This window comes from Dipteris shenzhenensis, chromosome 15, assembly GCF_047967505.1.
Source record: "Dipteris shenzhenensis isolate YYH24624 ecotype China chromosome 15, Dip_SZ_1.0, whole genome shotgun sequence".
NCBI classification, from domain to species: domain Eukaryota; kingdom Viridiplantae; phylum Streptophyta; class Polypodiopsida; order Gleicheniales; family Dipteridaceae; genus Dipteris; species Dipteris shenzhenensis.
This window is the reverse complement of record NC_141610.1, coordinates 50,936,064-50,957,880: the sequence shown is the minus strand read 5'-3', so window position 1 is coordinate 50,957,880 and position 21,817 is coordinate 50,936,064. Positions and strand designations below refer to the sequence as shown.

The window sequence follows — 21,817 nt, the reverse complement described above, 5'->3', positions numbered from 1 at the left end:
CAGATATTGCTCTATGCAGATGACATGGCTCTCTTGTCTTCCTCAGCAGAGGGGCTTCCGAGACACCTAGACGCACTATAGTCCTTTTGTGAGTCTCGTGATTTAAAGGTCAACCTGGGTAAAACCAAGGTCATGATCTTCAATACATCTCGAGCCATCATGCATCAGGAGCAGTTCACATTTGAGGGATCACCTGTTGAGATAGTTTCATCATACACTTATCTTGGGGTTATCTTCTCCAGACCCAGCTTCACTATGAGACCCGCGATGCAGGCATGCTTGAGCAGAGGGTATGCTTCATTGGCCAGACTAGAGAGGTAGTGCTTCCGCTTGCACTTTCAGGATCCACGCACCAAGGGGTTGCTTTGTGACTCCTTGGTTCACCTAGCGGGGATGTACGACAACCCTTGTTGGGGGCCAAACTTGTCGGATACAAAGTGGGCCCGTGTGGAGCGACTACAAGTTCTCATGTTATCACGGATGATTCGTGGTAAGCCATCCGTTCCTCACCAGATCATTCAGGCTGAGTTTGGGTCACCCCCTTTACAGCTAGATACTACATTTTAGGTCATCACATATCTGTACCGAGTTAGGGAATATGGGGATTACACCTTGGGGCGTAGCAGGCTACCATGGATAGCTCTATCCTCTTCTATGGCACTTGCAGACCAGAGGTGCTGGTATGCATGTACAAAGAGATGGTTTGAGCGACTGGGGCTCCACATGGATAGACTACCTCCCTTCCAATACAACATGAATGCTCCGTTTTCTCCCTCCCTATCACACGAGGTCAACCAGGTTATCCGTGAGGATCTACTACAGCTACACACATTTTGGACCGCAAAATTGAGCTGGCAAAGACTCCACTTGCTACTTCATCTCCTAAGCCAAGAGCAATGATGCCATAGGCTTTCTCCTCTCTAGCAGGATCTCTTGCCGGGCAGGGCTGGAATCGCATGGCAGCAAGCTGCAATGGTAGGCAGTAGGGCCAAGAACTGAATAAATGGAGTGGGGGCGCTGAGGCCCCTTTTATAGGGCCTGGCCAACCGACTAAGTCAACCGACTAGTCAAACTAGTCAACTGACTAGACGACCAGGTCAACTCACCAAGCCAATCAGCCGACCAGCCTAGTCAAGCCTGGTGTGGCTCGACCTGGTCCAGCCTAGTGTGGTCAGCATAGGCTAGCTTCATGGCCTGCCTACTAACCTCACCCTAGACCTAACTTAGACTGAACCTAAGGGCTGGGAATGACCTCTGTAGCTCGTGCCTAATTTGTCCCTAGACTAGGGATCACAATGGGGCAACAGCATACAAGAAAATCACGTAACTATGGATCTATTGTTGTACATGAAGCACTTGATGATGAGCTTCGTGAGTCACATGCACCCCTGCACTGGGGTGCACCCTAGTGCAGGGGTGCATGTGACATTCTTTGTCGCATAGAGATCCTGAAAGGCCTTCCATGCCTCCTGTGCTATATCCGCCAGTTGGATGTGAGGTATCACTGAATATACATATCTAGATGAATCCAGGAACATGCCCAAACTCATCCTCTAAAAACACAACATAGTGTGATTTCAATCTCATGATAATCACTCGTAAGGCTCAAACCATAAACTCCATCATGCATAGCAAGGACTAGTTACTATGACATCCCCACTGACGTCATCAATGCCCAACAATGGTTGTAGACTATAGTATAAACATATGCTCTCACACATACAAATCCACACACCCACACATACTTGAGCATCCATTTATACAAAGGTCTTCGTACAGAGTTTCTGACGGCACTGCCGAGGTGAAGGGCAAACTCAGCCATGACAAAGGCTAGCCCTAAAGGAGAAGGCTAATCAAAAAGTAGTCCACATTCTCTTCATTCAAGCTACAACTTCTTGAGAAGACTATACAATTTCATTTGTCTCACTGAATTCACAATCGTCCGATGATCATGTAAAGAGCAACTGCATTTCTCGCGTTCCACTCCTTCACTTTATTTGGATCTACTGAAACTATGATCTTCCCCAAAGGCATCCAGCACATCAATAGGTTTGGCTCCAAGCCTTCAGTCATCTCCCAGATTTCCCTAGCCACTAAATGACTAAGAACCTTCACTTTCCAAAATGGATAGTTGGTTCCATCCAGCTTCTCATGATTGGTTGGATCCCATGACTCGGTGTAGATGACATGAAGTCCGCTGAACTATTCTTGCACTAATTGCAAGCCACAAGCACCCTTGAATGTGAGAGCTCCTTTCTCAGCAAGAACTCCACCCTTTGGTTTGAAGAAGGTTCCCACTCTTTGATATCATAGGCTTCAAGTCGCGAGCAGGGCTATCCTTTGATAATAACCTTTGGTTCTGATGATAACCTCCGGTTCTGATACCATATTGGAAAAGTACAAGAGGTTGCTCGAGACCAATACTCCTTCATAGCGGAATATTCACCCTGAGATTACAAGATACTTAACAGAACACAACTTAAATACATGTGTGCGCTTAGTGTAAAGAGGACCACTCGAATCTGAAAGAGAACTCAGATGTATAGCCAAGACAGAATAGATATAGGTGCATCTCAAATACAAAAACTTGCCAACGTATGTACCAACACCTCTAGAAAAAATCTCTGAGGTAAGTACCAAAACAAGGCTCTGTTTTGCTGCACCCTCTAAAGGAAACTCCTCTTTGCCACCCACCTCAATGATAGGCTTCAATGGCTGCTCAAGGCTGAGCACTCTTGCAAAGATATGCTCTGTTGGTGTACTGCAGACAAAGCTTCCTTCGCTGCACCCTTATCTCTCCTACATTGAGTAGGTATGCACCTAGGTGTGCTAACAGACATCTTGACTTCTTCCCTGCAAGAGGATTCCATGTATGTTGTACTAATAATGTAGATCCCTAGGTTCACCGCTGCATTCCTGCCTCCACGATGCTCTCCAGCAGGGTGCTTCTCTGCATGCTGAAGTGTCCAAAGGATGCTTAGTTCTACCACCTGTGAATTACCGAAATGCCTCCAAGGGAGGCCCATATATAGGCCTGGAACTAGCCAACACAGGGCCAGACTGGCCGACCAGTCTGTCAGCCACCCAACTGGCCACAGTACTGCCGACCTGGATCTGGCTCTCTACTGACCTGCCACATGGCATGCTGACAGCCCTGCTGCCAGTTTACTGCCCTGACCTGCTGCTATCAGTCTGCTTCTTATTTCTGCCCCACCTGCACCTGCAGTTTTCCAGTGGCCGTCCTCTGTAGCCCAATTAAAGCTTACTATGCAGTGATCCCTGGCCGACGAAGCACCTTGCTGACAAAGCACCTGTCGGTACCAAGGCCTGTTTCGGCCTTTGCACATCCTTCTCTCCAGGGTTTCTACTAGCCTTTGATGTTGGCCAGGGTGGCCCTTGAGACTGCCCCAAAATCACACCGAGAAGGACTATGATATGCTGCCCATGTTGGCAGCCATGTTGCTGCCCACATGGCAGCCTCACCCCTGGTCCATCTACCTACATGCCTGTGTAGGTGTCAAACCCCTAAGCTCTCCTCATTTGGGGCTCACAAGTGGCGCATTCAACCAAATATCTCCAACAAAGTGACCGCTTTCTAACTCTTGTCTTCTTAAACTAAGGCGTCCCCCCTCCTCATAGGAGTTATATTACACCATATTATCATTGACTTAACAAGCAAGCACTCCGACTTGCCATCGAAGAAGAGGTTTGCAACTAGATGGGCATCGAACCCACACCATATTGACATGCTTTTGTATAGGAGGAGGTTCAACTTCTTCTTGTTCAACATATATCTAGATGAATCCAGGAACATACCCAAACTCATCTTCTTTTTTTAAAACAAGTTTAGTTTTAATCTCGTGACAGCCATTCAGGTCATTGAATATCATAAAATAACTCATGCATAGCAAGGACTAGCTACAATGACATCCCCACTATAAACTAATTCACCCCATAGCAAGGACTAGCTAATATGACATTCCCACCAAAGTCATCAGTGCCCAACAATAAGTGTAGAACATGGTATAAAGATATGCTCTCAATCATACACATCCACACACACATTCACACTTAGGCATCCATTTATATGAAAGCCTTTGAACTACGTTTGTGATACGTATCACCACTCCCGAGGTAAAGGGCAGACTGAGCCAGGACAACGGATAGCACCAAAGGAGAAGGCTAATCCAAAAGTAGTCCGCGTTCTCTTGATTGAAGCAACAACTGCTTGTAAAGACTATAGTATTTCATGCTAGTAGCAAGTGTTTCTAGAAAAGATAGTTGATAGGACAACGCACCACTTAAAATAGAATCTCTAACTTTGGGTAAGGTGAGAGTCTCTTGACAGCACAAAGATTTGGAAGCTGACAGATGGATGCTATGTAAAGCATTAGGGGACAGGCGCCACAGCTACACCTCCAAATCGACAGCATTGGAAGCGATGCATGGAATTTCTCAAGGATTCTTATTAATCTCAATCAAGATCTTGAATATCCAAAATTACCATTACACCCAGAAGAGGAATTTTTTAACAAAATCAAGCTCTTAAGAACATTTAACAACCACCTCAATACCAAGTCTTTGGCCAAGCTTGTTCTTAGCAACCGATTCCACATTTAGCAAGGATTTGTCATAGCATTGACCACGGATACAAGGACCTTGTGTCCCCGGCACTTGAGGAAGAGTTATGGAAGAAGATGTATGTCAACCCTAATACAGACAAGGCATTCAATGTCCAATCAAAACAAAAGCACAAACGAAAGCCAACATCCTGATTCGGAAAAGAAGGTGGTCACATGCTTCTACTAAAACAAGATGGGACACTAAGCAGACGGCATAGACACTCTCGGCTATCTACTAACATAGCATACCATCGGTCGGTCGCTGACGTGCACAATCAGCTGCCACATGGTAGGTCCGTTGGCACTCGAAAGCCACGTGGCATGTAAGTCAGCTGACCTGCAATCGGGCCCCCTTCTTCTAGTCAGGTTATTTAGTCCACTGTGGGGCCAATAATAGTTTAGAATTGCATGCTCCTCTCCATCATTCAAAACATCAAATCTTACCTTCATGTCTCCGACTCCATCCAACACCTAGAGGAACACATTGGGAGAGCATGGCTACTTGGAGGGTTGTTCTAGTTTCTTTAGCCTGTTTTAGGAAGGATATATGTGAGATCTGCTTGGTTCCCTTTCATCCTTCTTCATCGTCTCCAGATTGTTGCCTGTGCATATGTATGCACTGGCCAATCTCTCCGTCATTGACTTCTAACCTAGTGGCATTTTCAGTAAGTGAAATGATAGATCTGGTACTGTCAAGAAATGGTAGCCAGTGCCTGCTCACGGATAGCAGATGGTATTGGGTCCTTCATTCAGCAGTTCTCCAAAACCTCTGTGAAATTAGTTCATTTCCACCCCATCCATCAAACTGATGTACACCTCAAACAAGTGGCAAACAGCCACCAGTTGCTGTCTGGCCTACGAGGATCCCTCACAACCTTGAGGCTCTTGTAACAGGCTGGAAAACATCCAACTTCTCTTGGTGTGACTGCACTGAACGATAGCAAATCTCCAAACTATAGCTACAAAAGGTCCAACACCCTTAATATTCCACATCAAACCCTGCTGGAATTGGTAAAGAAACCGGCACCAACATGTCCCCCAGGGAGAAGGGGGCTTTCAGCTTGATAGTCGGGCAGACTTGAAGGATAACTTCAAACAAGCCCCAGGAATAGGACTGATGGGTAGGAGAGATATAGAAAGCCCCATTAATAAGGAGGCACAGCAAATACCTTCCAAAAATGATGGAAGTCCTTGGACTTGCTGTGTATCATACCCGTAACTCATTAAAAACAGTTTTTCACCCATCCAGCTGGTAACTCAACACTAATATCTATTTATTTGAAGACACAATTGAAATCAATAGTCTCAGGCTAGTTCAGCCCTGCTAATAAGATGGTCTATCCATGAACATTCAAGCACATGCAAACAGGACCATAGGAGCACCGGTATCTTGAAAACACTACTAAAGTTCTTCTAGACTAAACTACGCCTTGAACACATTAGCTTATTCTTCTGAATATATGGAGCAAGGAGAATCTAAAAAATATAAGTATTCGAACTGCAAACTTGAATTTATTGAATCCTAAATAGCATCACTCTATATGTACCAATAAGACAAGTTACAGAAAGTGGGGCCACTTACCCACTCAAAGCCTTCTCTGTCCTGTATAGTTGCCCCAACATAGCTTTCAAAAAGGTTTGCAATTTGAGAGGCAATGATACAAATCATGGCACCTTCAGCAGTGATCTGAAAATTAAGTGAATTAAAAGTGAATGCAACAGCTAGTATTGCTGCAACATGGAATAATACCCCTGACAAATAAAAAGTTTGACTTGTATTTTAATAATAGGTTCCAGAGTGAATTCTGATCTAGCTAGTAATATATATTGCTGATTGGGCAGGTTGTATGTGGAACCTGATGTGCAACATAAGCGAAGGCAGTAAATAGAATAGATGCACTCAGACCAGCCAGAGTTCCTTCCAAACTTATTGCTCCCTCTGTACCTCTTGGTACCAAGGTAAATGTCGTCACCAAATACCTAAAAGAAGACATAATATGAGTCCAGTGTATCCCTGTGCTCTGCTAACGTTAACATCAAGAGAGAGATGTGCAGCGGGAAAAAGAAGCATATGGGGTTATCCCCTTTGAAGCGTAAACAAAGCTTAGTCTATCCAACACTTCTTCGACCCTGGCTTTTAAAACTGTGAAATACTCATCCTTAGGAGGCAATAAGAGTAATTTAACTCACGTGGTCTTCCCAAACGCTTTCCCAATTTCACTTGAAACAGTGTCACTGAGTTTTGTTGCAAAACTTGCTGCAAAGCCAAGCTGCCAAATGTCAAAAGCTGCTGCACCTCCCAAACCCGAGATGGCAGCCATTGCACAGACAGCTCCAGCAGTACCAGAACCCCAAACACTTGCAGGGCCTCTCTTGCCACTTCTCTTCTCCGCAATTCCCTCTCTCTCCTTCTGCTTTAATTTAATCTTTGTAACTGCAGTTCCCTATAAAACACAAATCCGCCATTGCAAAGATCAAAATGAGCTTTAAAATCATTTTCTTAACAAATGAAATATGTTTGAAACAGTGGCAGAGTTGTGATGAAAAGCTTCTTTTCAATAGCCTCATTAAACCCAAACCCTATTATAAGTTTTTGACAGACCCTTTCTGATTTACTGTCCTCTAGGGCGCACGCGCACACACACACACACATACACATATATATATGTGTGTGTGTGTGTGAGAGAATACATATACATTGTATACATACATGCATACACACACACGTATGTGTGTGTGCGCGTGTACTCTATGTGTGTGTGTGTGTGTGTGTGTGTGTGTGTGTAAAATTTGCCAGATCCCCAAAAAAAGGTTGTGTGAGACAATGGCTGATTGGCGGCCCATATCTCTTATGCCAGTCATTTACAAACTCATTGCCAAAATGATTGTCCTCAGGGTTCGACTTATCTTGCAAGCAGGACTTCATCCTAGGCAGTATGGGTTTGTTCCCAGAAGACAGATTACTAACAATATCTCCAATGCTTTGTTTGCAATTGAGTATGCCAAATATTCTAAACAAGATGTTCTCATTCTGTAAGTAGACATTGCCAAAGCATTTGATACTGTCCACTGGGATTTTATTTCTCAAACTATGCATAAATTGGAATTTGGCCCTCGGCTGGTCCATATTATTTACTGGCTCTATTCTCATGCCACTGCGCAGTGTTTGCTTGGTGGTGGGTTGTCAAGAGCATGGACTATGACCCGCTCACTGAGACAGGGTTGCCCTCTTAGTTCGCTACTATATGCCATTGCTACTCATCCGTTATTGTTACATATGGACCATCTTGCAGCTACAGGGCAGCTTCATGGCTTGCAAATTCCAGGGGCACAGCCGTTTCTTACACACGCATATGCTGATGATTCATATTTCATGCCCAGGAATTCTCAAAGTGACCTCTCTCACTTGATGCATGCTCTTATTGATTTTGGCATAGCTGCTGGACTGCATATTAACTTTCAGAAATCGAATCTTCTAGCATTGAAAGAAGCTGATTGGCATGCACTTCTCTGGCCACGCCACATCCTCCCTTCCCATACTCTTGTGAGGCATCTAGGATATCCCATTGGCTGGAATATTACCCCTCAACAACAGCTCAAATGGGTGCTTCGAAAGATCAACAAGAAGCTGGAATACTGGCATTTGTCCACTTGGCCTCTACATGTTCGACTTCGGATAGTACAGTCTATCATTATGGCATACGTGCAATTTTATTTGCCTCTTCTTCCCTGGTCTTTTAAGCATTTGGCTTCCTATATGTCCCAGGCTATGGAGATATTTTGGAAAAGCAAATCTCACAAAAAGGCATTGCGACTTCTTCCCATGCAGGCTGTTTGTTCTCCTAAGACTCATGGGGGACTGAAAATTCTCAATCTTCACTTTCATATGCCGGCAAGAAAGAGCACTATGATTGCTGATTTTTTTCAGCAAAAACAGCCATGGGCTATTATGTTAGCAGCTATGTGTGGAAACATGACGTCCCATGCATATGGGCATTGGATTACAGATCACTGGGAAGCAATCATGACCACATTTCAGGGGAAAATTCCTAGTTGTCCTGTCTCTACTGCTTTTATTCATGATTGGAAAAGAATTCTCTCTTATGCTAAATGGACAGGTGCTTCTTCCCATCATGGTAATTCTTTTCGCTTGGAAAGCATCCATTGGAGCAAGGTGTTTGAATCACCTCTCGCTTTACAAGCACCTATTAAAGCATATAATCTTATGAAACTGGGCATAAGATTTGTCGGAGATGTTGTGGATCAACATGGTTATGTGCTTTCATTCCCACAAGCTTGCAGGACATTCCCCTTGGGTCTGCATCATCGGCCCATTTGGAGAATACTTACAACTATGTTGCAGCAATTTGTTCCTGTTCCTCCACTGTTTGTACAGGACAGATTGCTGGACTGGAATCTGACTTCCTTATCCCCTGCTACCTGTTCGCTTTCAATGCATAATCTGGCCTCCTCGATGGTTTACAGATTTCTCCTTCCACCGCCATGGATTGATAAGCATGCCAACACTCTTTGGAATTTGGATAGGCCTGTATCTTGGTGGCAATCAAAACTCAGGAAAATTTGGAAAGCTAAATTGCCATTGAAACAGAGGCTCTTCCTTTGGAGATGTATAGTGGGAGCTTTTTCCATTGGGGTGAAATTGGAAGCACGCCGTATTGCTTCCTCTTCCTGCCCTTGTTGCTCTCATCATCACCATGAGACAGTTCCCCATTTGTTATGGTCTTGCCCGCACTCTCGAATACTGATCACTCATGTCTCTCATTTGCTACAGCTCCGGTTTCCCTCTATCAGATTCAGTAAACTCTTCTGGATGTTTGGATGCTTCTCATCCCAGATGTCTCCATTCCTCCTTTTCTTTCACTGGACTGGTTTTTGGGTACTCTGGACTATTTGGACACAGAGACTGCATTCTAGGATGGGACAACAGTTTCCTCAGGCATATGCTTTCTTCAGAATGTCCCTCAAGCAATCTTTATATGATAGTTATGCTGCGAGGGACTTGGATGCTACCAGCCTTGAAGTGTTTTCTGACTGGTTTTGAGTTCTTCCATTAGGCTCTCTTTTGGAGTCTAATGTCATGTACACTGATCTCATGTTAATAATATAGTTACTGGTTTCACAAAAAAAAAGTATGTAAAATTCAGTGTGTAGCGTGTGTGTGTGTGAGAGAGGTGTGTGTGTGAGAGTGGGTGAGAGAGGTGAGAGAGAGACGGTGTGCGACCTCTGCTGTTTAGCCTTGCCAGGGACTCCGTACAGCCTCGCCAAGGACTCCGTCCGTACCCCTGTACGGTTGCCGTACAGTGTTTGTACGTCCATACGAACAAACTCGTTAGGTCTGACTTACCTCCGCGCGGCTCTGAACACAGCTCCGTACCCGTCTGCATCGCCGTACCTCTTTTCAGGAAGGCCACGCCCGTACGTCCATACAGCCCCATTTGACTTTCCATACAGCCCCATCTGACTTTCCGTACAGCCCCATCTGACTTTCCGTACAGCCCCGTCTGACTTTCCGTATAGTCCCGTACAGATTTTAGGAAGACCTTCTGCATCTCCGTGCAGAACTCAAGAAGACTATCCGCAAATCCGTACAGTCCTTCTGTGTACTTGTCTGTACAATCCTGTGGTTTACTCCTAAACTTTCGCGTACAGCCCTATGTCTAGCTTGTTGCTTCTACACTTCTTCGTATAATCCTTCTTACCTTGTAGTATTTCAATCATGGCTTCAGGTTTGGATGTTTGTACATATGCTCGAAAAGAGAGACCCGCAGATGCTAAGCACCGCCCTTCACAGCCTACATCACAAGATGATGAACTTACTATGGAAGCTCAGTACGTGTTTGATACCCTCAAGGATGACTTTCAGCAATCACGACAAGAATGGGGCAAACCAGTTCCAGAGGTCATGTACAAATTGAAATTGCCATCCCTCGTGAATCCTCTCAGGAAGTTATCTCGAACCGCGGTTATAATTTTCTTTCTAGGAAGAATCCCAGCAGCCAGTGATATTGCACAGTGGATTAAGTCCATCCTTGGAGGATGCTTTGTAGAGGGAGTGTATTTTGCATCCAAAGGCTTTTATGAGGTGCATTTATCAGATGCTTTGTGCAAGCAGAAGCTACTTGAGTTTTCTCCCCTCTTTTACGAGAAGTAGATGGTACATGCTATGCCCTGGTCCCCAAACAAGGATTATCAAAGTCTTATACGACATCATTGTCCTGTATGGGTTGAGGTTGTTAACTTCCCAGACTATATGCATGAAGACTTGCCTGGCCTGGCTGCTTCTTTGGGACAGGTCATTTGTCCTCCACGCCCTATGGGAAACCCTAACAGATACTGCATTCTCTGGGACACGAACCCACCTACCCCTCCTATTGCAGTGGAAGTTGAGGGAGTGCAATTGGGAAAAAAGTATTTTGACTTGAAATAAGGCGTGTTTGTAGGAGCTTGTTTTGCCTGCCACAAGTTTGGGCATCTAGCCTCTGAATGCCCAATGGTTCTGCATCAGCCCCCTCCCAATGCCTTGCCGCCCCGGACACAAAAAAAAAATGAGAATTTGCAAGCTAAGACAGCAAATAAAAATGGAGCAAAGAATGCCAAACCAATCAATCAGGTGCAGTCACTTGCTGGAAAAGGAAAATATAAAGAAAAAGAGAAGATGAAGGAATCTGCGAGAACTGATCGGGATGGTTTTCAACAGCCTAAGAAGGTGGTTGTACTGAAGCAATGCCCCTTTCAATCTCGTCAATGGGATGCTTCTTCTCCCTCACCAGGACAGGCTTCTACTTCAGCTCCTGTCCTTCAAAATTGGGTGGGGGTTTTGAAGAAGGGCATCCCCATACGTGATTCTGAAGAAGGGGAGAATGCTATGTCTTTCATGGATCATGAAGGAGCGCAGCCCATGCAGGCAGAGGCTTTGCCTTTCTGATGTCTTGTTTTATTCCTATACCTTACTGTATATACCTCTTTCATGCTTCAAACACTTATATGCTTTACATACAATGTACAAGGCCTCTGCAAAGTCTCAAAGTGGAGGCTTTTCTGGAATTCTGTACATAAAATGCAGCCAGATACTGTTCGTTTGCAAGAGCATAATCAACACTCCAAGGTTGGTCATCATGATTATTTTGGTGGTTATGATATATACTATGCTGGTACCACTACCTACTCAGGTGTATGCATACTGGTTAGACATGAGCTAGAGCCTCAGTTAGCCTTCAATGACAACAGTGGCAGATGGATGGTCATACAATGTAATGTCAATGGTGATATTCTTGAATTTGCATCAGTCTATGCCTCCCACACCTCTGCCATAAGGGCTTCTTTATGGGATTCTTTATGCAAATATCCATGGAGATCTAATGCATTCATCAGTGGAGATTTTAATAATTCCCCTCTGCCAAGAGATAACACCACTTCAAGATCTCATATGCTATCATTGGAAAGGCAGAAATTGGATAGTATGCTTCGTTCTGTGCAGGCTGAAGATTTATAGCTGCTTCTCCAAGGGTCAATGCCTGGATATACTTTTCATCATAATGCACTTACTACATACTGGGCAAGGCTTGACAGATGGTATTTGTTTTACCCACAACAATATGCAGATTTTAGCCCTCATCTCCTTATAGATTTCTCATTGGGCTTGTCAGATCATGCCCCATTGTGGATGAATTTGCACCTTGGTATGCCACTAGATGATTTGCCACCCCTTTCCATTAGATTATTGCATGTTAATCAGGCTTATTTCCGACATCACTATTTCCAGCAAATGATCAGATTTGCAATTCATCCCTTGCCTTTGCATGCTCAGGAGGACATGGATTATGCTTGGGACAGTTTTGTCTCTCGTATACAGAATGTCATTAGGGAGTATGGAAAGTGGCATATGACTCAATGGAGGAATGAGGTTAAATGGGCAAAAAGGACAGCACAACAATTGACTGAACTTTCTCAATTAAGGCCTCTCTCTGATTCAAAAAATGATTCCCTTTCACATGCTCAGATTAAATTGACTGTTAATGATCAGAGGAAAGTGCATAAATGGTAGATTAGGGCAAGAATGAAGCCCCTCATGGATAAGGGCTGCTCATCAAAAGCCTTTTTCCAGGGCCTGCATGCTACTCGAAAGAAAAACTCATGTTTAAGAGTAAGGAAGCTAGATGGCTATTGGACACACTCTTTCTCTGATCTCCAAGATGAATGCCAAAATTATTTTCAGAAATTGTTCTCTGCTCCTGGTTCCCCATCAACTCAAATGGCTGATGCGAGGACTGAATTTCTCCAATATGTTATTGAAATAGTGGAAATGGATGATGCTCTTACCTTGGAGAGACCTTTTACTAACTCAGAACTTGATGATGCATTGTTCCACCTCAGCAAATACAAGTCCCCTGGCTGGGATGGCCTTACGGTGGAATTTTATATTGCTTTTGGGATGAATTGAAAGATGTCCTCTTGCAAATGATCAATGTTGCCTGGCAAGCAAATCAATTGCCGCACTCTTGGAAGCATGGCATAGTCAAACTTGTGCCCAAAAAACATCTGTGTGACCATATGTCAGATTGGAGGCCTATTACTTTGATGCCTAAAGTTTACAAACTCATTATCAAAATGATTGTGCATAGGCTTCACATGATACTGGATGCGGGACTTCATCCTCATCAGTATGGATTTGTGCCGCGAAGACAAATCCATGATAACATTTCCAATGCCTTGACTGCAATTGAATATGCTAAGTATTCGCATCAAGATGTCCTCATATTGCAGGTGGATATTGCTAAGGCATTTGATACTGTTCAATGGGATTTTATCTCTCAAATCACGCCAAAGTTAGGCTTTGGTCCCAAGATAGCAAATGCAGTTTACTGGCTTTATTCTGACTCTACTTCTCAGTGCATTCTTGGGGGTCATCTATCTCGGTCATGGACATTAGGTCGATCAATTAGACAAGGCTGCCCTCTTAGTGCTCTCTTCTATGCCATTGCGACTCATCCTCTTTTGATGTATCTTGATCATCTTACAAACACAGGACAGATGACTGGTCTTAAAATCCTTAGGGCTGCATCTTTTTTGGCACAAGCATATGCTGATGATTCCTTCTTTATGCCACAGAACTCTTCCCGGGAATTTCACATGCTTATGACTACTCTTTCATTGTATGGTTTGGCAGCGGGATTGCATGTCAATTTTGACAAATCTAAATTACTTCCCCTGAAACAATGTGATTGGCATTCTATTCTTTGGCCTGGTCAGGTGGTGCATTCCAAAGATGTAGTCAAGCATTTGGGATATCCCATCAGATGGCATATCACCAGGAAGCAGCAGCTAAAATGGATCTTCCAAAGACTTCAACATAAACTGGAATACTGGAAGATCTCTACTTGGCCTCTTCATGTCAGGCTCAGAATAGTACAGTCAATTGTAATGTCCTATGTTCAGTTCTATTTGCCTTTGATACATTGGTCCTCCAAGGATATTTCAGCCTCTCTGTCTCAAGCTATGGAGATGTTATGGAGGACAAAAACTGCTGTCAAAGCATTGAGACTGATGAAGATGGAAATGGTGTGCTCTCCTAGGATGCATGGTGGACTTAATGTCCTCAATATAAGATATCATGTGCTTGCAAGGAAGGCGACTATGCTGCATACTTTTTTCCGCCAACAGCAGCCATGGACTTGTATGCTAGCATCCATGTGTGTCAACATGAGGACTTGTGCTTATGGTCATTGGATTACTGATCATTGGGAGGTTGTCATTGGCAGATTTGTAGGGAAGATACCTGGCTGTCCTTTCTCTACTGCTCTGAAACTTGACTAGAAACAAGTCCTTTCTAAGGTCAAATGGAATCCTAATAATTGCTCGGGGACAAACTCAATGAGGAAAGAAAGTATTCGTTAGAGTGCCATTTTCGACATTCCGCTCGCTTTGCAGGAACCTGTTCGGGCATACAATCTCATGAAATTGGGAATTAGATACATACATGATGTGATAGATGATCAGGGATATGTCCTATCCTTTCCTCAGGCCACTGCCTCCTATGCATTGGGAATGCATCATAGGTCTATATGGAAGAAAATTGCTTCCTTTTCTACCTGTTCCTCCTGTGGCTGACACAGACAGGCTTACGGATTGGCAATTGCAACCCTCTGCTACATGCACTCATCCTGTTCCTCTTCCTGCCTTAACCTCCATCAAAGCCTATAGGCTTCTTCAGCCTGCTCCATGGATTCAACAATATGCTAATTCTTTAAGGCATATAAGGAAGCCCCTCTCATGGTGGTGGAAGAATCTCAAGATGTTATGGAAGAGTAAAATGCCATTGAAACAAAGACTTTTTCTTTGGAGATGTATGACTGGTATATTGTCAGTGGGGGTCACACTTGCGAAACGTCGCATTGCACCATCCACATGTCTAAGATGTCAGGCTCCTTCAGAGACTGTTATTCATTTGTTTTGGCACTGCCCGTGTACTAAGATCCTCCTCATCAGAATTTCATATTATCTTCGGATCCAGTTCCCAAGTCACATATTTGGGAAACATTTCTGGCTCTTTGGCAGATTTATGAAGTCTTTGTCTCAATACTCACTATTTTTCTCTTGGATGTGATATTGGGCTCTTTGGACAATCTGGAGTGAGCATAATTTGGCATACCTGGGTCGGCAGATTCACAAGTCATATGAATCTTTCCGAGCATCATTGCGACAATCCTTGTATGATGCCTGCCATGAGGGTGATATGGATGCTTCTTGCATAGAGCTTTTCTTTTTATGTTTCTGATCTTTGGGATACTCTCCATTTTGGAGACCTCCCATCATGTAAATTTATGATCATATAAATACATGCACCGGATATTACCCAAAAAAAAAAATTGTGTGTGTGTGTGTGTGTGTGTGTGGAAGGGGGAGTGTGTGTGTGTGGTGTGTGTGGGTGTGGGTGTGTGTGTGTGTGTGTGTGTGTGTGTATGAGAGAGAGGTGGTGGTGTGTGGTGTGAGGAGCGAAGGAGGTCGATCGTGAGGGTCTGAGTGCTCGTCCGAGATCGTGTGGCGCCCGTATTTCTGTCCGTACTTCCGTACGCCCGTCATACGGTTCCCGTACGGCAGTACGCAGATTTTGCGTCAGGTTGACTTACCTTCGTGACTCCGTTCCACCCTGCACAACCTTTCTTACCAGCAGTCTTCCTTCCTCAAGTCCGTACAGTCCGTCCGTGCTGTCTCCGTTAATCCTTCCGTACAATCGCCAAATTTTTCGTACGCCTGTCATTTGTCCCGTACAACCTGTCAGTTGTCCCATACAGCCTGTCAGTCCTTTCTTGCAACCTGTCAATCCGTTCGTACAGTTCTGTCAGTTCCTCCGTACGTCTGTACAGCCCTTCACTCCAGCGTCCGTACAACCTGTCAGCCCTTCTTTGTGCCCTGTCTGATTCTCTCCGTTTGATATCTGTTGCATCTCTTGGCCTCCATGGCACAAGCAAACAAGTATTATGTCAAGAGAGCACTCTCTCCTGAACCCAAAAGACAATCAAGGGAAACTTCTTCCCCCATAGCTCCTTCATCTGAAGATGCTTCCTATGTGTTTGATATGTTGAATGATGATTTTCAACAAAGTAGAAGGGAATGGATTCAACCTGCTCCGGAACTCACTTACAAAATGAAGTTGCCATCTCGTGCATCCTTTGAAGAAGCTCTCTCAAACTGCAGTTATCATCTTTTTTCTAGGCCAAATTCCCTCTGCTAATGATGTGGGACAATGGGTGAATTCTCTCCTAGGTGGATGCTATGTAGAAGGAGTCTATTTTGCCTCCCGAGGATTTTATGAAGTTCGTCTTTTGGATGCTTTGACAATACAAAAGATGCTGGAAATGTCTCCTTTATTTTTTGGTCGACAAATGGTGCATATCATGCCCTGGTCCCCTAATAAGGACTATCAGAACCTCATCAAGCATCATTGCCCTGTATGGGTTGAAGTGGTTGATTTTCCAGATTACATGAGAACAGAGCTTCCAGGTTTAGCTATGACATTGGGACAAGTGATCTGTCCCCCTCGTCCCACAGGTAATAAAAATCGTTTTTGCATATTATGGGATACTGATAGACCGACCCCCTCCTCTATTGCAGTTGAGATTCAGGGTGTTAATTTGGGAAAGAAATATTTCACTTTAAAATGGGGCATTTTTACTGGAGCTTATTTTTCTTGTCACAAGTTTGGGCATCTTGCTTCGGAGTGTCCCTCTATCCTTCATCCTCCTCCTCCAGCAGCTATTCCTCTGCCATCTAATAAAGGAGGCCACAAGACATGTGTGGAAAAGATTGAAGCTAAAGGAGCAAAGCCTTCAGTTCATACAGGGAGCCAGGCCAATTCAGCTCAAAATAAGGATAAAGGAAAAAGCAAGTTAAGGGAAAATAACTCATCTTCTCATGAGGGATGGCAGACTGCAAAGAAGACGGTGCCTCTCAAACAAAGACCTCTCCAATCTCGTAATTGGGATGCCTCTGCTCCTTCTCCAGGACAATCTTCTACCTCTCCAAGCAACCCCATCTCAAAGGCATGGGTTAATGCAATCAAGAAGGGTCTTCCCCTTTGTGAAGAAGATGATATTATCAGGGAATTGGATGCTCAGGGTCAGCAAGACCCTGTGGCAATGGCAGAGGCTTGAGGCCTTCCATTCTTTTGGAGGACCGATCATCTCTTGTATATATTTTCATGCATGCTTCTCTTAAATGTTTTTCCTATAATATACAGGGCCTCTGCAATCAGAATAAATGGAGGCTTCTATGGCATTATATAAATACAACTCATCCGGATGTTGTGTGTCTGCAAGAGCATAATCAGCATTTTTTTGCTGGCTAGCATGGGTTTTTTTCTGGATATGATATATTTTATTCAGGATCTAAACAATTCTCTGGGCTGTGCATTTTAGCCAGACATGATCTACAACCCTGGATAGCATATAATGATCTTGGTGGATGATGGATGATTATCCAATGTATGATTAATGGAGAGATTTTTGAAATAGGATCTTTGTATGCCTCTCAAAATTCAGCTTCCAGAGCTCAAATGTGGAACTCCATCAAGCAATATCCTTGGTCTTCAAATGCTCTACTTTGTGGTGATTTCAACAATTCTCCTCACTGGAAGGACAATACCACACATAAATCCCATATGCTGCCCTCTGAAATCCAGCAATGGGAACATATGACATCATCACTTCAATTTGCAGATTTACCCATCAGTTATGGGATTTACATATCATCATAATGCTTTTACAGAATATTGGGCCAGGCTTGATAGATATTATCTCATTCATGCTCAGCAATATGATGAATATACATGTCAAATGTGGACTGATTATTCACAACAATTATCTGATCATACTCCACTTTGGCTCACCCTTTCTTTTGGTATGCCTCTGGATGACTTGCAGCTCTCTTCAGTCAGGAATTTACAGGTCAATCAATTATATCTCTCTCATGAAAAATTCCAGCATATGATCAGACCAGCTTGCAGGCCATTGCTATCCCATGCTCACGAGGATCTGGACTTTGCTTGGACCTCTTTCATACATCGTATTCAAAATGTCATTAAGGAATATGGAAGATGGTACATGGCAGAAACCAGACAGCATATCCAGTGGGCAAAATCATACAAGCAGTATTTGGTACAGATTAGTCATCAAAGATCTCTATTTGCTTCTGAGCAGCATTTATTGTCTTGTGCTTCCTCCATAATTGATGCCAATGATAAACGCAAGCTGTCCAAATGGCAGATCAGGGCCAGAGCTAAACCTACGCTAGATAAGGGCTGTTCCTCGAAATCTTTTTTTCGGAACTTACATGCACATAGACAAAGCCAATCTATCATGAGGGTCAGGAAACCAGATGGCCTTTGGACCCAGACTCTATCTCAACTAGAAAAAGCTTCTTTTTTCTCAGCCATCTTCTTCTACACCTCAGGCTGTCTCAGCTCGTAACAGATTTACTAAGCTTGTTTCTCCTATTGTCTCCTTGCAAAAAGCCTCAATGCTGGAAATGTCTTTTTCAGATGTTGAATTGGATGAAGCTCTTAGGCATTTGGGTAAACATAAATCCCCTGGCTGGGATGGTCTGACGGTTGAATTTTTTGAAGCCTTTTGGCCTGAATTCAAGGGTCCAATTCTCCCGTTTATAAATGTAGCCTGGCAGCATCAACATCTTCCCTCAGCTTGGAAGCATGGTCTGGTTAAGCTTGTGCCCAAAAAATCTCTATGTGAGACTATGGATGACTGGAGGCCAATCACTTTGATGCCGGTTATATACAAACTGATTGCCAAAATGTTGGTACATCGGATAAAGGATATCCTTCATGATGGACTTCATCCCAGGCAATATGGTTTTGTTCCAAGACGGCACATACATGACAATATCTCTAACACTCTCATTGCAATGGAATATGCAAAATATTCAGATCAAGATGTGTTGGTCATGCAGGTGGATGTGGCAAAGGCATTTGATACATTACAGTGGGATTATGTCTCTCAAATCATGTTAAAACTTGGTTTTGGGCCAAAGCTAGTTAATGTCAAATATTGGCTTTACTCAGATTCCACTGCACAATGCTTTATAGGGAATCATTTGTCTGAGTCTTGGACTCTCGAACGTTCAGTTCGACAGGGATGCCCTCTCAGTGCTTTGCTTTATGCCATCGCTTCACATCCTTTGCTTCTTTATATGGATCACATGGTTGATACTGGACAGCTAGAGGGGCTTCAGATTTCTGGTTCACGACCCTTCATTGCACAAGCCTACGCAGATGATTCATTCTTCATGCCAAAGAATAGTCCTTTGGAGATTCGCCTCTTGATGGATACCCTTTCAGATTTTGGGTTGGCAGCTGGTCTTAAAATCAATTTTCAGAAATCAAAACTCTTGCCGCTCAAGCATTGTGACTGGCATGCTATCCTGTGGCCAGGCCAGATTATTTATCCGGAAAACATAGTAAGACATTTGGGCTATCCCATTGGCTGGAAAATCAGCAATAAGCAACAAATGTCGTGGGTGTCAAACAAAATTCAGGACAAATTAGAATATTGGAAGATCTCCACTTGGCCTCTGCATGTACGGCTTCGAATTGTCCAGTCTATTGTTCTAGCTTATGTCCAATTCTACTTTCCTCTATTACATTGGTCATCTCGAGATCTCACTTCCTTTATGTCTCAAGCCATGGAGATTTTTTGGAAAACTAAGCTTCATAAAAAAGCTTTACGGCTGCTCAAAATGGACTTGCTTTGCTCACCAAGAATGCATGGTGGTTTGAATATAATAAACATCCAATTTCATGTGTTGGCAAGAAAGATCACTATGCTCAAGACTTTTTTTCAACAAGAGCAGCCTTGGTCTATTATGTTGGCAATTTTGTGTGGACAGATGAGCACAAATGCTTATGGACATTGGCTAGTTGATCCATCGGAAGTAGTACTTGGCAAATTTCAAGGTAAAATCCCTAGTTGTCCATTTTCTAATTCCTTGATTCAGGACTGGAAGCAAGTACTCTCTCACATCAAATGGTCTCCCCATCCTGCTTCTATAGCTTCCTCACTCAGAATGGAAAGTATTCATTGAAGTGCTGTGTTTTCCTCTCCCCTTTGCTGTTCAACAACCCATCAGAGCTTACAATCTTATGAAAATGGGTATCCGGTTCATTGATGACGTGGTAGATATGCAAGGAAATATTCTCACATTTCCAGTAGCATGTCGACAATACAATCTAAGGATGCATCAGAGACCTATTTGGAAAGCTATTGCTGATCTCTTACTCCCTCTGGTTCCGATTCCGACATTGAATGTCAGAGACACGCTTCAAGATTGGCACCTTCAGTCTTCAAATACAAGCATATCCTCTAGGCCTTTGCATTTATTGACTTCTATACAGGCTTATCGATTGATATTACCTCCTCCCTGGATCGCCCATCATGCTTATTCTCTATGGCATTTGAACAAGTCATTAGCTTGGTGAAAAGGAAAATTGCAATTGATATGGAAGTTGAAAATGCCATTGAAGCAACGACTCTTTTTATGGAGATGTATTGTTGGTATTCTTCCAGTAGGGGTGAAATTGGCTCAAAGACGGATAGCTTCACCTCTTTGTCCAAGATGTCACCTTACATCTGAGAGTATTCCGCATTTACTGTGGTTTTGTTCATATTCCAGAGACCTTCTAGACAAAATCTCCTATTTCTTATCTCTCAGATTTCCAGCACACAGGTTCTACAGGTTTTTCTGGATGTATGGCAAACTATCAGCTTCTTTGTCACAGTATTCTCTTTTCTTCCACTGGATCAGATACTCGGCCTCATGGACCCTCTGGCTGCAGCGCAACCAAGCATATCTGAATTCTCCCCTTCAGCATCCATATGAGTTCTTCCGAGCCTCATTGCGACAGTCTTTATATGATGCCTTACTTGAGGAAGATTTGGATGTTTCTTGTATTCAGCTTTTCTTTTACTGCTTCTGATGGATAGGGCTTCGGCTCTCTTTTGAGCATTGCCCGATGTAAATGACTGTTTCATAATATAAGTATCTTGGTTTCACAAAAAAAAAAGTGTGTGGTGTGTGTGATGGGGTGTGTCTCGTGAATTTTTTTATCTACTTCGACAGCGCCTGCAAGCGAGATTCCCATCTGTTCCGTTTGGGAAGTTCTTCTGGCTATTCGGGTTTCATCCATCCAGACCAGAGTTTCATCTTTTCTTCACTTGGGTTTGCTACTGGACACTATGGACTTTATGGACATATAGGAATTGTAAAGTCTTTGGTGATCCTACTTTCTCTCTGTTTGGCGTTCTCTGTAGCAATCTTTCTTTGATTGCTTGCAGACCCGCTGCGTAGATCATGATGTCTTTTTGACATATACTGAAATTTTCAGTTGATGTAGTTGTAGCACCTTGTTTTGAGGTTGCTACTCATATAATATAATCAATCAAAGATTTCACCCCCAAACAAAAAGTGTGTGATGGGGGGTGCGTGTGTGAGTGTGTGTGTGTGTGTGTGTGTGTGTGTGTGTGTGTACTAATACACAAGATGGGAAGTCTCCAAAATGGAGAGTATCCCAGAGATCAGAAACATAAAAAGAAAAGCTCTATGCAAGCAGCATGTATATCACCCTCATGGCAGGCATCATCTTGTAAATTTATGAGAATATAAATATA

General features: G+C 43.4%; 1 protein-coding gene across 1 annotated transcript in view; it reads right to left on the bottom strand.

Annotated features, from left to right (window-relative positions):
* Positions 1-21,817, bottom strand: part of LOC147893941 (integral membrane protein (Protein of unknown function DUF92, transmembrane)) — a 69,737-nt gene that overhangs the window by 11,978 nt on the left and 35,942 nt on the right. The window contains exons 2-4 of the mRNA XM_087386118.1: positions 6,813-7,066; positions 6,479-6,602; positions 6,205-6,309 (exon numbers count right to left, since the gene is read on the bottom strand). Of these exons, the coding sequence (XP_087242244.1) occupies positions 6,205-6,309; positions 6,479-6,602; positions 6,813-7,066 (483 nt within the window). The remainder of the gene's footprint in view (positions 1-6,204; positions 6,310-6,478; positions 6,603-6,812; positions 7,067-21,817) is intronic.